General features: G+C 40.4%; 1 protein-coding gene across 2 annotated transcripts in view; it reads right to left on the bottom strand.

The window, feature by feature from the left end:
- Positions 1–13,069, bottom strand: part of HOOK3 (hook microtubule tethering protein 3) — a 93,055-nt gene that overhangs the window by 28,189 nt on the left and 51,797 nt on the right. For both annotated transcript variants that reach the window (XM_056116869.1, XM_056116868.1), the window contains exons 11-14: positions 11,530–11,731; positions 7,728–7,838; positions 6,858–6,945; positions 2,397–2,466 (exon numbers count right to left, since the gene is read on the bottom strand). In XM_056116869.1, coding sequence (XP_055972844.1) covers positions 2,397–2,466; positions 6,858–6,945; positions 7,728–7,838; positions 11,530–11,731 — 471 coding nt within the window. The remainder of the gene's footprint in view (positions 1–2,396; positions 2,467–6,857; positions 6,946–7,727; positions 7,839–11,529; positions 11,732–13,069) is intronic.

The following is a 13,069-nucleotide window of genomic DNA, read 5'->3' on the forward strand; positions in this document are numbered from 1 at the left end:
CATATATGTAGATTTGTTTTTGGGTCACACCTGATGATACTCAGGGGTTACTCTTGGCTCTACAACTCAGTAATTATTCCTGGTGGGTTCGAGGAACCATATGGGATGCTGGAGACTGAACCTGCGTCAGCCGAGGCAAATACCCTACCCACTGTACTATCACTCTGGGCCCTACACTTTAATATTTCAAATGACATCTTAAATACAAAGATGAATTGCTAATGTCTAAGTATTTGGTATTTAAACTATCAGCATTTTTTTTGCTACAACCTTTATATCCTTGATTATTCCTTACTACTATTAATATGTATGTTATTTTTAATTGCTAGAAAAAAATTTGGGGGGGGTCAATGGTAGGCACATTTTTTGACAATACATACTTTAGCCAAATGGCTCAAAAGAAAAGTGCATCACTTAAAATATTTTACTCTTAGCGATGAAGTTTCTAATTTCTCCAAATCTTAAACATCAGAGAAAATGATTTGAAATCAATTTTTGAAAATTTGATAAACAAATATCATTATTCATTAAGAAAACTGATCTATTACCTATGACATAGGTCACAAAAATTTCAAAAAATTTTCTATACTAAAATCTTAGTAACAGTTTTAAACCTAGCATATTTTAGTAGCATTTTTTATTTTTTAAATTTTATTTTTTATTTTTTTTTTACTTTTGGGTCATACCTGGCAATGCACAGGGGTCACTCCTGCCTCTGCACTCAGGAATTACCACTGGCGGCGCTCAGGGGACCATATGGAATGCTGGGAATCAAACCCAGGTTGGCACATTAGTTGTGATACTTGGACACAGTTGGTTGGGTGCCCAACTATGCTGTGCCACCCAGAGTGCACTCAGCATAAGAGCAGTGTTCAGAACCTGCCATCTGAAGGGCAAGTGCTCCACCAACTTAGCTCTCCATGGGGACAGGTTGTTGAATCTCATTTTATTTCTTCAATGTTAAGAACCAAGTGAAGATAAAAAAGATTCCTAAAAAATTGTTTCTGAGGGCTGGAGAGACAGTACACACATACACCTGATGCATACAACCAACCCGGATTTGAACCTCGGTAGCTCATAATGTCCCTTGAGCCCTGCCACGAGTGATCCCTGAGTTCAGAGTCAGGAGTAAGCTCTGAGTACTACTGAGTGTGGCCCCAACGTCTACCCCCCTGCCCAAACCTGCTTTTTTGCAAATAATCACTTCATAAGTTAAGTACTCATTCAACAAAATTTACCAGTCTAATTAATTAAGTACCAATTTGGGACTAGGGACATAGCTGAAGTGGTAGAGCACAGGCCATGAATGTGCCAGGCCCTGGCATACAATCCTGGAGTCATGGCTCCTGGGACCAGTAACAGAAAGACCAAAGGTTCAGATGATGTTTCTAGAGTTGCTTTTTTCTTGTTTATCCTCACTAGCAACTTCCGACAAGAATACAATTGTCTCCACTTATTCAACAAGTACTGCATACTGAGGCTTTTACAGTTTATTATTGTTAGTTTTGGTTTTGGGGCAACACAGGTGGTGCTCATCACTTACTCTTGCTCTGCACTCTGGAATCACTCCTGGTAGTGCTAGTGAGACCATATGGGATGCTGGGGATTGAACCTGGTTCAACTGCATACAAGGCAAACACCCTATGCACTGTACTATTGCTCCAGCCCCAGATTATGAAACTCGTATACAACTATTACTTTAGTAGTTTAAGAGTTTATGGAACTCCCATACAACTATTACTGTTAATAGTTGCATGGGAGTTTCATAAACTTTTAAACTATTAATAGAATTTTAGAAACTATTTTTAGAATTTTAGAAGTATCAAGGCTACTATCAAATGAAAGAAGAGCAAATAGGCCCAAATAAGGCAAAAGTAATATTCAGGATTAATCATTCTCCTTCTGCTGAACACTTTGTGCCACTTCAAAAATTTTGCACTCTTACCCATATCTAAAGCAAGTATGTATTTAAATAAATGGAACTTTAAAAACACTATGACTTAAAAAAATATAAAGTCTTATAGGGGGGAAAGTAGAAGATAGGGTGACAGTTCTTTTTCACTGCATTGGATTTTTCCCAGGTCAATTCCCGGACTCATCAAAAATGATCATCTTTGTTTCGGCATCAGAGGTTCCCTTACTGGAATCTACTGTGATGCAAAGCATGGGTATACCGGGTGCTGTGTACGCATGAAACGACAGTGTTCCCACAATGCTGAAGACAAAGTCTCAACTAAGCCAACTGAAGAAAGCTTCTAACAGTCAAAACATAAAACAGCTTCTATAAAATAAGCATTTTATGCTTATGCTAGTGATAAATGAATTTATACTGTAGGGGAGTAAGTTTTCTCTGGGAATATTGTGCAGTGTGATTATGAATGCTGTTATATCCTTACCTGATTTCAGGTGTGACAATCTCTGCCGCCAGACTATCTGAAGATTCCTGGCTGCCCAGAGGCATGAGCCCTATGAATACGAAAATATGAAAGCAAGGTTATATATCTCCCTCAGTTTCTATATGAAATCTACTTTGAGCATTAATTTTAAAGGTAAAACTGCTCAAGTAAAATAAATTGGAGCGATAGCACAGCGGTAGGGCGTTCGCCTTACAAGCGGCCAACATGGCCGACCCGAGTTCGATTCCTCTGCCCCTCTCGGAGAGCCCGGCAAGCTACCGAGAGTATTCGATATGCCAGACACAGTAACAACAAAGTCTCCAATGGAGACGTTACTGGGCCCGCTCGAGCAAATTGACGATCAACGGGAGGGCCTTTACCTTTACCTTACCTTACTATTTATTCATTCAGTCATCTCCCCGACAAATTCTGGGGTCACTACTAGTATCTCTTGACTGTGTTGGACAGTCTACTGCTAGGGCCCAGTGGAACTGTGCTATGTGGGCACAATAGGGCCAAGGGCGAAACTCAAGTCTCTGCATACACTTGCTCCTGAGCTTCCTCACTAGCCCTTTTAAGGCATTTTAGTATAGGATCTATTCCCAAAACCATTTTTATCACCCATACCATAAATTCTATAACTAGTAAGCAATTCTTTTCTCCTTTGCCTTTCCTTTCTCTTATGCCCTGGTAATCTATACTTTCTGTCTCTATAAATGTGCCTATTTTACATACTTCGTGTAAGTCACTGTTGTTGTCACTGTCCTCCCATTGTTCATCAATTTGCTCGAGCGGGCCCAGTAACATTGTGAGACTTGTTGTTACTGTGTTTGGCATATTAAATACGTCATGGGGAGCCTGCCAGGCTTTGCCGTGTGGATGAGATACTCTCAGTAGCTTGTAGGGAATCTCCAAGAGGGGTGGAGTAATTGAAGGAGGAGGAATCAACTCATGTAAGTAAAATTATATAATATTTTCCATTTGTATCTGGCTTACTTTATTTAATATTCTGAAGATATTTTAATGAAGGAATTATCCATTTTTGTGTTGATGTAATATTACAACTGTTTCCATCTTTTGGCTCACATTGCTCTTGGGATGGATGTTGTTATAATCTGATAGAGTCCTTATTTTGAATTTTTGGGAGCATATACTTAAGAATCGCTGAGTCAAATGGCACTTTATGCTAAAATTTTGGAAGAATCACTGAATACTTCATAGTGGCTGCTACAGTTGCTAGATGTGTGTGTGTGTGTGCGTGCGTGCGCGCGCGCACGCGTGTGTGTGTGTGTGTGTGTGTGTGTGTCTGTGTGTAACTGGAAGTACAGCCAGGGTTGCTCAGAGTCTACTCCTGGCTCTGTGCTTAGCTATCACTCCTGGAGGTGCTCAGAGGCTCATGAAATGCTGGGCATCCTGGGTTGGCTGCTTGTATGGCCGGTGCCTTAATCCCTGTGCTAACTCTCCAGCTCCCATCTGACATGCACCTGGTGCTGTTCAGACCATGTGGTGCCGGAAATTGACTACAAGTACCATGACTGCTGTATTATCTCTAGGTCCCATTTTTTATTCTTATCAGCAATGCACAGGAGTCTAATCACAATTTTGTTAGATATTTCTAAATTGCTTTTTTTCTGCAACAAGTGATCCTAAATGGTGTATTTTGCTATGATTCTGATTTTCATTTTTTAATGACTATTAATGTTCATCATATCTTTATGTGTTTATCAATAATTTGCATATGTTCCTTAAGGAAATATTTATTCAACCCCTTCACCTGGTTGTGAACTATTAAGTTTAGTGTCAAGTTTGCTGACTTCTCATTAAGAATGGTGCTACAGGGACAGAGCGATAATACAGTGGGGAGGGCATTTGCCTTGCACACGGCTGACCCAGGTTCAATTCCCATATGGTGCCCTGAGCACTCCCAGGAGTGATTTCTAAGTGCAGAGCCAGGATTAAGCCCTGAGATCACCAGGTGTGATCCAATCCCGCTCTTGAAAAAAAATCCCCCGCCCAAAATAAATAAATAAAAGAGCAAGAGAATACAGTGGGTACAGCACTTTTTAATTTTTTTTAAATGAAAACTGAAAATTTACTGGTAAGTAGCAGAAGAGAAAGAAACTCCCCAGCAGGGGCGGAACTTAGTATAGGACTAAGTTTATAAGGCACTTTCTTTGTATGCAGCTGATGTGAGTTTAATCTCCGGCACCACAATAGGGTCCCCTGAGCAACATCAGTAATGATTCCTGAGCAAGAGCCAGGAGAAAGTCTTAAGCTAGGTGTGGCCCCCAAACTAAAGAAAATAATGGTCACCTAAATTGAAAATGACACAAAATGCATCTTTTAATGTCAGGCATATATGTATACTTCGATCATTTTAATGATTATAGTATACAGTTAAATGACAGTCATGCCTATCCCCTTGGAGGGGAGCAGGTTGAGTTTCCTCCCCGCCCCGACCAGGGCTCCGGCAGCTGAAGACCTCCAGAACCAGCCACCACCATGCTGAGACCACTCTCCACATGCATGAAGGTACTGGCAGAGGAACAAAGGCATGCGGATCTTGGGGCTGAGATCTCCAAGCCTGCTTGAATTGGGGCTGAGCATACTCCACCCAGATCCTCCATTTTCCAGTAGGCAGGGGTCACACCCACCAACTGGCCTCCAGGCGCCGTGTAATCCCATCAACGGCCAAGACCCAGAGACTATAAAACCCAGCTCCCGGAAGCGTGCGGCTGCATTTGCAGCCACGCGACATCTTATTATCTCAGTCTTTGGACAAACTGGCAGGCTACTGAATGTAACCTGCCCACACGGCAGAGTCTGGCAAACTCCCTGTGGCGTACCCAATATGCGAAATACCAGTAACAATGATGGGTCTCATTCTCCTAACCCTGAATGAGCTTTGATATGGCACTTAAAAAAAAAATCTCAGGGCTAGGACGAAGGAGATGTTATTGTGGCCTGCTCGAGGCAATCGATGAACAACAGGATGGTTGTGATCGTGATCATCGTGCCTATCCTGAACTGAATTTCAGATGCCTTCTATATTTATAATTACAGATATCAATTCTGTTTAAAATTCTACGGCAAGCTACCGGGAGTATCTCGCCCGCACAGAAGAGCCTGGCAAGCTACCTATGATGTATTCGATATGCCAAACACAGTAACAACAAAGTCTCCAATGGAGACGTTACTGGGCCCGCTCGAGCAAATCAATGAACAATGGGAGGACAGTGATGGTGATTTATAATTCAGTAAGTGTTGTGAGTAAAATATGCATAAAGAAGGTTCAAACTAGAGGAGGAGAAAGGCTCAAAGGGTTAGGAACGAACTGAGGAAGCAGCTCGGCAGTGGAGCACTCACCTTGCATGTGGGAGGCCCGAGGTTTGGGCCCTGGTGCAGTAAAAAACCAAAAGCCAAAAAACAAAATAGCAAGATAGTGGTGATGAGAACACAGACTGACACAGATGCTCAGGAAACAAGAAACTGAGGTCAGAGGGACACTATCAACAGAGACAGCAAAGTGGAGATTAAAGGTGAGACTCAGTAAGAGTCCATGACAGTGCAATAGGCTGCACACATGCTGTGTGCCAGGCTCTGGTTCAGGCTCTGGCACGTGGTGCCCAAAGTACTGCCGGGAGCGAAGCCCCAGTACAACTGGGTATGTTTCCCCCAAAGAAAATAAAACAACAAAATATAAAGACATGAAAAAAAAAATAAAGGTGAAACAAAGTGAGTCAGTAGATTTGGAAGGAGAATGAAGAGGGGGAAAGATCTCAGTAAAAAAGGAAGAAAAATTCCTTTGTGGTAACTGAAAAGCCTAGGGTCAGTTACTAGAGCAAGAGGGAACAAACTGCAGTCTGTTTTTAAACTGCTGTTACCAGTTCAGTGATCAGACTCAATAGAAATTTAGACAATTTAATAAATAACAATTTAATAAATTCAGACAATTTAACAGTTCTCCAGCCTCCCCCAACACCATGACAGAATGTGCCAAAGGGTAAAACTTAAGCTAAGGGTTGCTCTTTTTTTTTTTTTTTTTTGAGGGAACTTGGGGTGGGTGGGCTACACCCAACATACTCAGGGGTTACTTATCATAAATGGGAGAAGTTCCAGGATAGTCAGGGAGTGGAGAGGGCACAGAGTGGGCCTGCGTGGATGCAAGTTTGGTACCAGCAGACCACCTTTGAAATTTCCTTTCTCTCTTTTTGCCTTTCAGGTCACACTGGTGTCTCAGGATTTAGCTCCAGCTCTGCACTCGGATATCACTTGGTGGTGCATGGGAACCATACAGGTTGTGAGAATCAGACCCAGGCTCGCTATGTGCATGGCAAGGACCACTGTATTATCTTTCCGGTTTCCCCCACCTTTAAATTTTCATCTATTGATGCAGTCATCTTTAAAAAAATCTAATGTTTGTAAGAAATACTATTGCATGGACTGTGAAACTCTCTCTACCTTGAGTAGTAAGCTGGCCTTCCTGAGCCTGCACGCAGCGGAGTTCTTCAATGGTCTCCTTCAGAGAATCCCTCTCTGTTCTGAGTCTCTGCAGGGACATCGGAGCAAGAGAGTTAGCTTCGAATATCTGAGCTTTTATCCATCACAGATTCTCACTTTGCCAGCGACAGACATAAAAGGAAAACAGTTCACCTCCCCATTTAACAAACCTGAATATCCAAGGCAGCAATACTATTTACAATGAAACAGAAGAAACAGTCTGCTGAGTTTTTAAAGAAAAGTACATATTACACCAAATAAGAATTTTTATTAAACATAAAATCAAACATGATTCAGATCAAATTTAATTTTTTTACAAGATTCAAAATTCGCTGAAACAAAAATGTCCTCTGTAGAAAACAGAAAAATGACAGTTTATGTGGAGACAAATCAGAAACAACGTAAAAGAAATAGCAGTAAACAGAGAAGGTAAATATAATAGAAATTAGAGCTGGAGCAATAGTACAGCAGTTAGGGTGCTTGCTTTGCAAGCAATCCACTAGGGTTCAATCCCTGGCGTCCCAGGGTCCACCGAACCCTCCTGCTATCAGGAGTGATCCCTGATAGCAGAGCCAGGAGAAAGCCCTGAGCACCACCTGGTGTGGTTCAAAAACAACACACACACACACACACACACACACACACACACACACACACACACGAAATTAGTATAGAAGTCAAAACATTCTTTTAATCTGTTAGAACTATTTCTGAAACACAAAAGTAAACCTGTAATTTAAGCAGATCTCTAATTTTTAAAGTTATGAGAATTAATGTAGTACAATATGATTATCTTAATTTTCTGAATCAAAATACTGCATATATACTTACATCCTTTTCTTTTTGAAGACTGTCAACTTTTTCTTTTAGACGTTTATATTCAAAATCTAATTTATCTGCTTTCTTTGATTCTTCAGATAATCTATTTTGCAGTTCTACTACCTAATAAAAAAGGTACCGTTAACTTTTATAAATTGAAACATTAAAAATTATCAGTCAATTTTTTACTTATAATTTTATAAATCTGTGAAAACTCACTCCCCAAAAATATTTTAAGAAAAGGTATATGACATAACAACCCAGTTAAGATAACTAATCACAAAAATCTACCCAGATTCTGAGTTATAAAACCAGACCATCCCAAATAAGGTAAAGGTAAAGGTAAAGGCCCTCCCGTTGATCGTTGATTTGCTCGAGCGGGCCCAGTAACGTCTCCATTGGAGACTTTGTTGTTACTGTGTTTGGCATATCGAATACTCTCGGTAGCTTGCCGGGCTCTCCGAGAGGGGCGGAGGAATCGAACTTGGGTCGGCCATATTGGCCACTTGTAAGGTGAACACCCTACCGCTGTGCTATCGCTCCAGCCCCCAAATAACTATGTTTAAAATTATTTTAAAAGAACACGGGACTTTGATTTATTTATTATACTCATAATGAGGCACTGAATATACTGAAACTTTTTCCATAAAGAAAAAGAAATATAACTGGGGAAAAGGACAATCTGCAACTTTTAAAAACTAGTGTCAGAAATTTGTGTGAAGTATTGTGAGGGGCCAACTTCCAAAGCAAAGAACACAGAGCTCTGATTTCTAGGGGAGGGAGGAACAGTATATGGTGGGTTCTCAGTATTGCTGTACTTCTGGGGTCCACTCCTGGGAATACTGGACCATCAGTGCAGGTCTCAAGGTTCAGTGCTCAGACCAGTGGTGTTCCATAGGGCCATCAAGTGCATACCCTCTGGTGTTTGGGGATGAGCTGTGGAACTCAAGCAGGTGAGGCATATAACATGTAAGGCATGCACTGGGCCCTTAAAGCTCTCTGCTAAGACCCAGAGCTGGTAACAGGGAACCGACAAAGGCTGTTACAGTACCTTGGACTCTAAAAGATAGTTGGCAAGAACCTAGCAATGTAAACTTTAGCATAAGTGAAATACACATCATCTGGAGGAAAACAAATCTCAGCCCAGGGCCTCAGAATTCCGAAATAAAAGATAAGTCAAATGAAAGACCAAACTCCAAAATAACAAAAGCCATTAACAAGAAATAAGCGGTCAAAAAAACAAAGGTCAATAGTGAATTAACATCAACATAAACAAGATAGTGGAATAAGGTCTCCCTGGATTTCACAATGAATCACCAGAAATTAATATTAGATTTAATATTTAAAGAAAATAAGGAAATATATCTAAATTATAAAATAAATAAGAGATCATTAAAATGATCAGAGAGAAAAAGAAATAAAAAAATACAGGTTTGAAAGGTCAACTCCAGAGGCTGGAGTGATAGTACAGCACGTAGGGCATTTGCCTTGCACATGGCCGACCCAGGTTTGATCCCCGGCATCCCATATGGATCCTTGAGCATCACCAGCAGTAATTCCTGAAAGCAGAGTCAGGAGTAACCCCTGACAAACACCAAGTGTGACCCAAAAAGGAAAAAAAAGAAAAAAAAGAAAAAAAATCCCAAGAGAACTTGCAGAAAGAAAAATAATATTGAAAAATAAAGTCTACTAGACTTCAAAATCAGTAAAGTGTCACTGTCACTGTCCTCCCATTGTTCATCGATTTTGCTCGAGGGGGCCCAGTAATGTCTCCATTGTGAAAATTGTTAGTGTGTTTGGTATACTGAATACGTCATGGGTAGCTTGCCAGGCTTTGCTGTGCGGGTGAGATACTCTTGGTAGCTTGCCGGGCTCTCCAAGAGGGGCGGAGGAATCAAACTTGGGTCAGCCATGTTGGCCACTTGCAAGGCAAACAAACGCCCTACCCGCTGTGCTATGGCTCCAGCCCAGTAAAGTGTATTTTGCAATTTTAGTTCATATTTCTAGGTCTAGATTTCTTTTTACTACTTTACTTGTAATTTCACTGTTAATACCAAATCTGATTTTCTTCATTAGTTCTGACAAATGTTCAGGAAAAAATTTTTTCCTAAAATTATGTCTTTCTACTATTCTACAATCTAATTACATAATTTCTCATTTTAATTTAATGCCTTTCAAACTGACTTATGGTTTCTCTGGACTCCATTTATTTTGGGTAATTTCTCTGTCTACACAAAAAGCTCATTAATTCCCTTGACTCTGTGGCATTTTAAAATTTGTACTCAAATGTTGGAAAAAATATAGCCAACAAAAGAATCTTACCAGCCACGTACAATTTACAGGGCTGTTCTACTATGAGGGCAGTCTCTAATTTTATTAAGATAAAGTCAACTCATTAATTTTGATAGCAAATCAGGTAAATATAAGATAGCCTCAGGTGAATCATAGAGCAAATATTCTAAGTAAAATGAACAAAAGCAATTTTGATAACAATGCATAAATAAATCAAGTCATCAAGCTAAGCTTATCTTTAGAAATATAAGGATGGTTTAAGCATAGAGTGCTCATTAACACAATTCATACTGATAATAGAAAGTACCAGCAGCACCATAGTAAGGGGATAATAAATGGCCAGAAACAACAAAATCTAAGAATTGGTCTAAGGAACAGAGCTTTTGGGATTGGAGTGACAGTACAGTGGGTGGGACATTCGCTTTGCCTGTATTCAACCTAGGTTTGATTCCTCGTACCATATTTAGTCCTCTGAGCGCCACTGTGAGTGATCCCTGAGTATAGAACCAGGAGTAAACCGTGAGGAAGGCTGAGTGTGGCCCATAACAACAAAAATAAATAAAAAAGAACCCCCCAAACAAAACAGCTGCCTACTATTACTGCTTCTTTTGGAAACATTGAAGATCAGGCATGGTTATTTAGAAAGAAAGAAAGATGGCCAGAGAGAGTACAGGAGGTAGGGTGCTTGCCCTGCATGTGGCTGACCCTAGGATGAATCCCTGCCACCCCAAATGGTTCCCTGAGCACTGTGCCAGGAGTTATCCCAAGTACAGGACCATGATTAAATTCTGAGTATCACCAGGTATGGGTTACAAACAAAAACAAAAACAAAAAAACAAAACTGCTTTTATTTGAATAGTTTATACCTGAGAAGGTAATCTGCAAAATATGAAGAAATCTGACAATATTATAGAATCAACATGTAAGAATCCTTTAAACAAATCATTTCAACAAGCAACTAACTGCAAATGTTATCAAATTGCAAAGCAGTGCTCAGAGTGTACTCCTGCTCTGTGCTCAAGCATTACTCAGGTAGAACTGAAGAGACTGAACTATATGGTACCCAGGACTGAACTGCAGTTAGTTCAAGGCAAGTGCTTTTATCTCTAGACTATCTCTCCAGCCATGAATATGTGAACTTTTTTGATTTTTTGGCCACACCCAGTTCGGTAGTCAAGGGAGCATGCGGCACTAGGAATGACTCCAGGGCCTTGCACAGGTCTTCTACTACTGAACCACATTCCCGATGTCTAGAATGCACGTGACATGAAACCAGGGAAGGGAAAACAGCAGCTTTGATGATAATGGTGATGGTTTAGAGCACATGCTTTGCATGCAGAAGCACTGGGCTCATTCCCTGACACTACATGATCCTCCAAGCACGGCTGTGAGGAAACCCCAAGCTGTGCTGGGTGCATCTCTAAAATCAAAACCAACCAAGTCATTAGGTTTTGAACAAGTCAATGTCAAAATGAAGAGCCTAATTGGAAAGACTGAAAAGCTTTGTCACTACTGTTTTTACCTGTCTCTTGTATGTCTCAAGTTGACTTCGAGCTGCATTGGCTTTTCTTAACTCTTCCTCTAGACTGACAGTGTTCTGCATGTACATAGTATTCTTCTCTTCTAAGAGTTTGACTTGCCGTCTCAAATCACCAAGATCTTCTAACTTCTTTTTATATGATTCCACTTGACCTTCTAGTTTAGACACTTTATCAGAAGAATGTCTAAAGTGAGACCAAAAATAAAAACTCAGAAACATACCCACAGTTGTAACGCTGTTTTAAACAAGTGATAAATCAAGAGGGATTGCAAGGAAATTTTCAATGAAATTATAATTTTTTTGCTTAGGTTAAAAATGCATGGCAGAGCCTGGCAAGCTCCCTGTGGCATATTCAATATGCGAAAAACAGTAACAATAACGGGTCTCATTCCCCTGACCCTGGAAGAGACTCTGATATTGCACCATTTGGAAGGATGAGAAGGAGAGGCTGCTAAAATCTCAGGGCTGGGATGAATAGAATGTTACTGGAGCCTGCTCAAGCAAATCGATGAACAATGGAATGACAGTGGCAGTGATACAGTAATACAGGTTAAAAATATGACTAGGGGAAAACAGCGCAGAGTCTCTTTTTTTTAACATGAGAGAGACTTAAACAGCACATGTATGGTAAGAAGAGTAAAATAATTGATGTAACATTATTCCTGCTTAGATAAGAAGGGTTAAGACTCAGAGAACTGAAGAAGGAATTATACTGGCCACGAGAAAAAAAATAACAAGAACCCATTCCATAAACAAAAAGATAAGATGGCTGGGGAAGCAGGAAGGTTCCAAGTCACATCATTCATGGTTTCTGTCATCTATGCAGTAGGCGATAGGGCAGCTTACTACAACAGAAGCATGGAAGGTTGCATTGTGGGGGTAATCATTCTTGTCAGAAGAGTTACAGAAGTTTGTAACACCCATGAAAGGATGGGAAACAAGAACAGGATGGTAGAGCTGTGGTAAGTGACTTTCTCAGTATTCTAAAAGCAAAAGTGCAAAATACAAACAGTTGAAATGATCAATAGTGGGCACAAGGGTATGCAAGCAGTGGAACTGTAGATAAATAAGGAGGTGAGACTGAATCATTTGGGGAGGCAAGACTCAACAAGGAAATGAGGCCATGTGAGGAATAGCTGCATTTGTGAAAAAGGAAGATAATGTGACCAGGGTGGGGGCTCAATGAATATTAAGAAAGAAAGTGCTACACTTACTTGCATATGAACATATATTTGAGTAACATTTATTTGCCAGACATTGATCTTAGGATCTTAGGGTTGACAATATGAACTCAGTTTTGTATAAAAACCTGAGCTAGGTATGTGTATTGTTTCCATCTTAAAGAGAAGATAATTATTTCAACAGAGGTAAATAAGTGGGAGCACTTGGATTTGAACTCAGGTCTAGCTCTTTAATACTTTGCTATGTTCAATAACCTAGGGTACTCTTTTTTCAGAGTTGGTGGTAAGCAGCCCCCGTCCCCACATAGCAGGCACCGGAACAATCCAGGGGGATGAAGACA

The sequence above is a fragment of the Sorex fumeus genome, unplaced genomic scaffold (assembly GCF_029834395.1).
Source record: "Sorex fumeus unplaced genomic scaffold, SorFum_2.1 ptg000033l, whole genome shotgun sequence".
NCBI lineage: Eukaryota > Metazoa > Chordata > Mammalia > Eulipotyphla > Soricidae > Sorex > Sorex fumeus.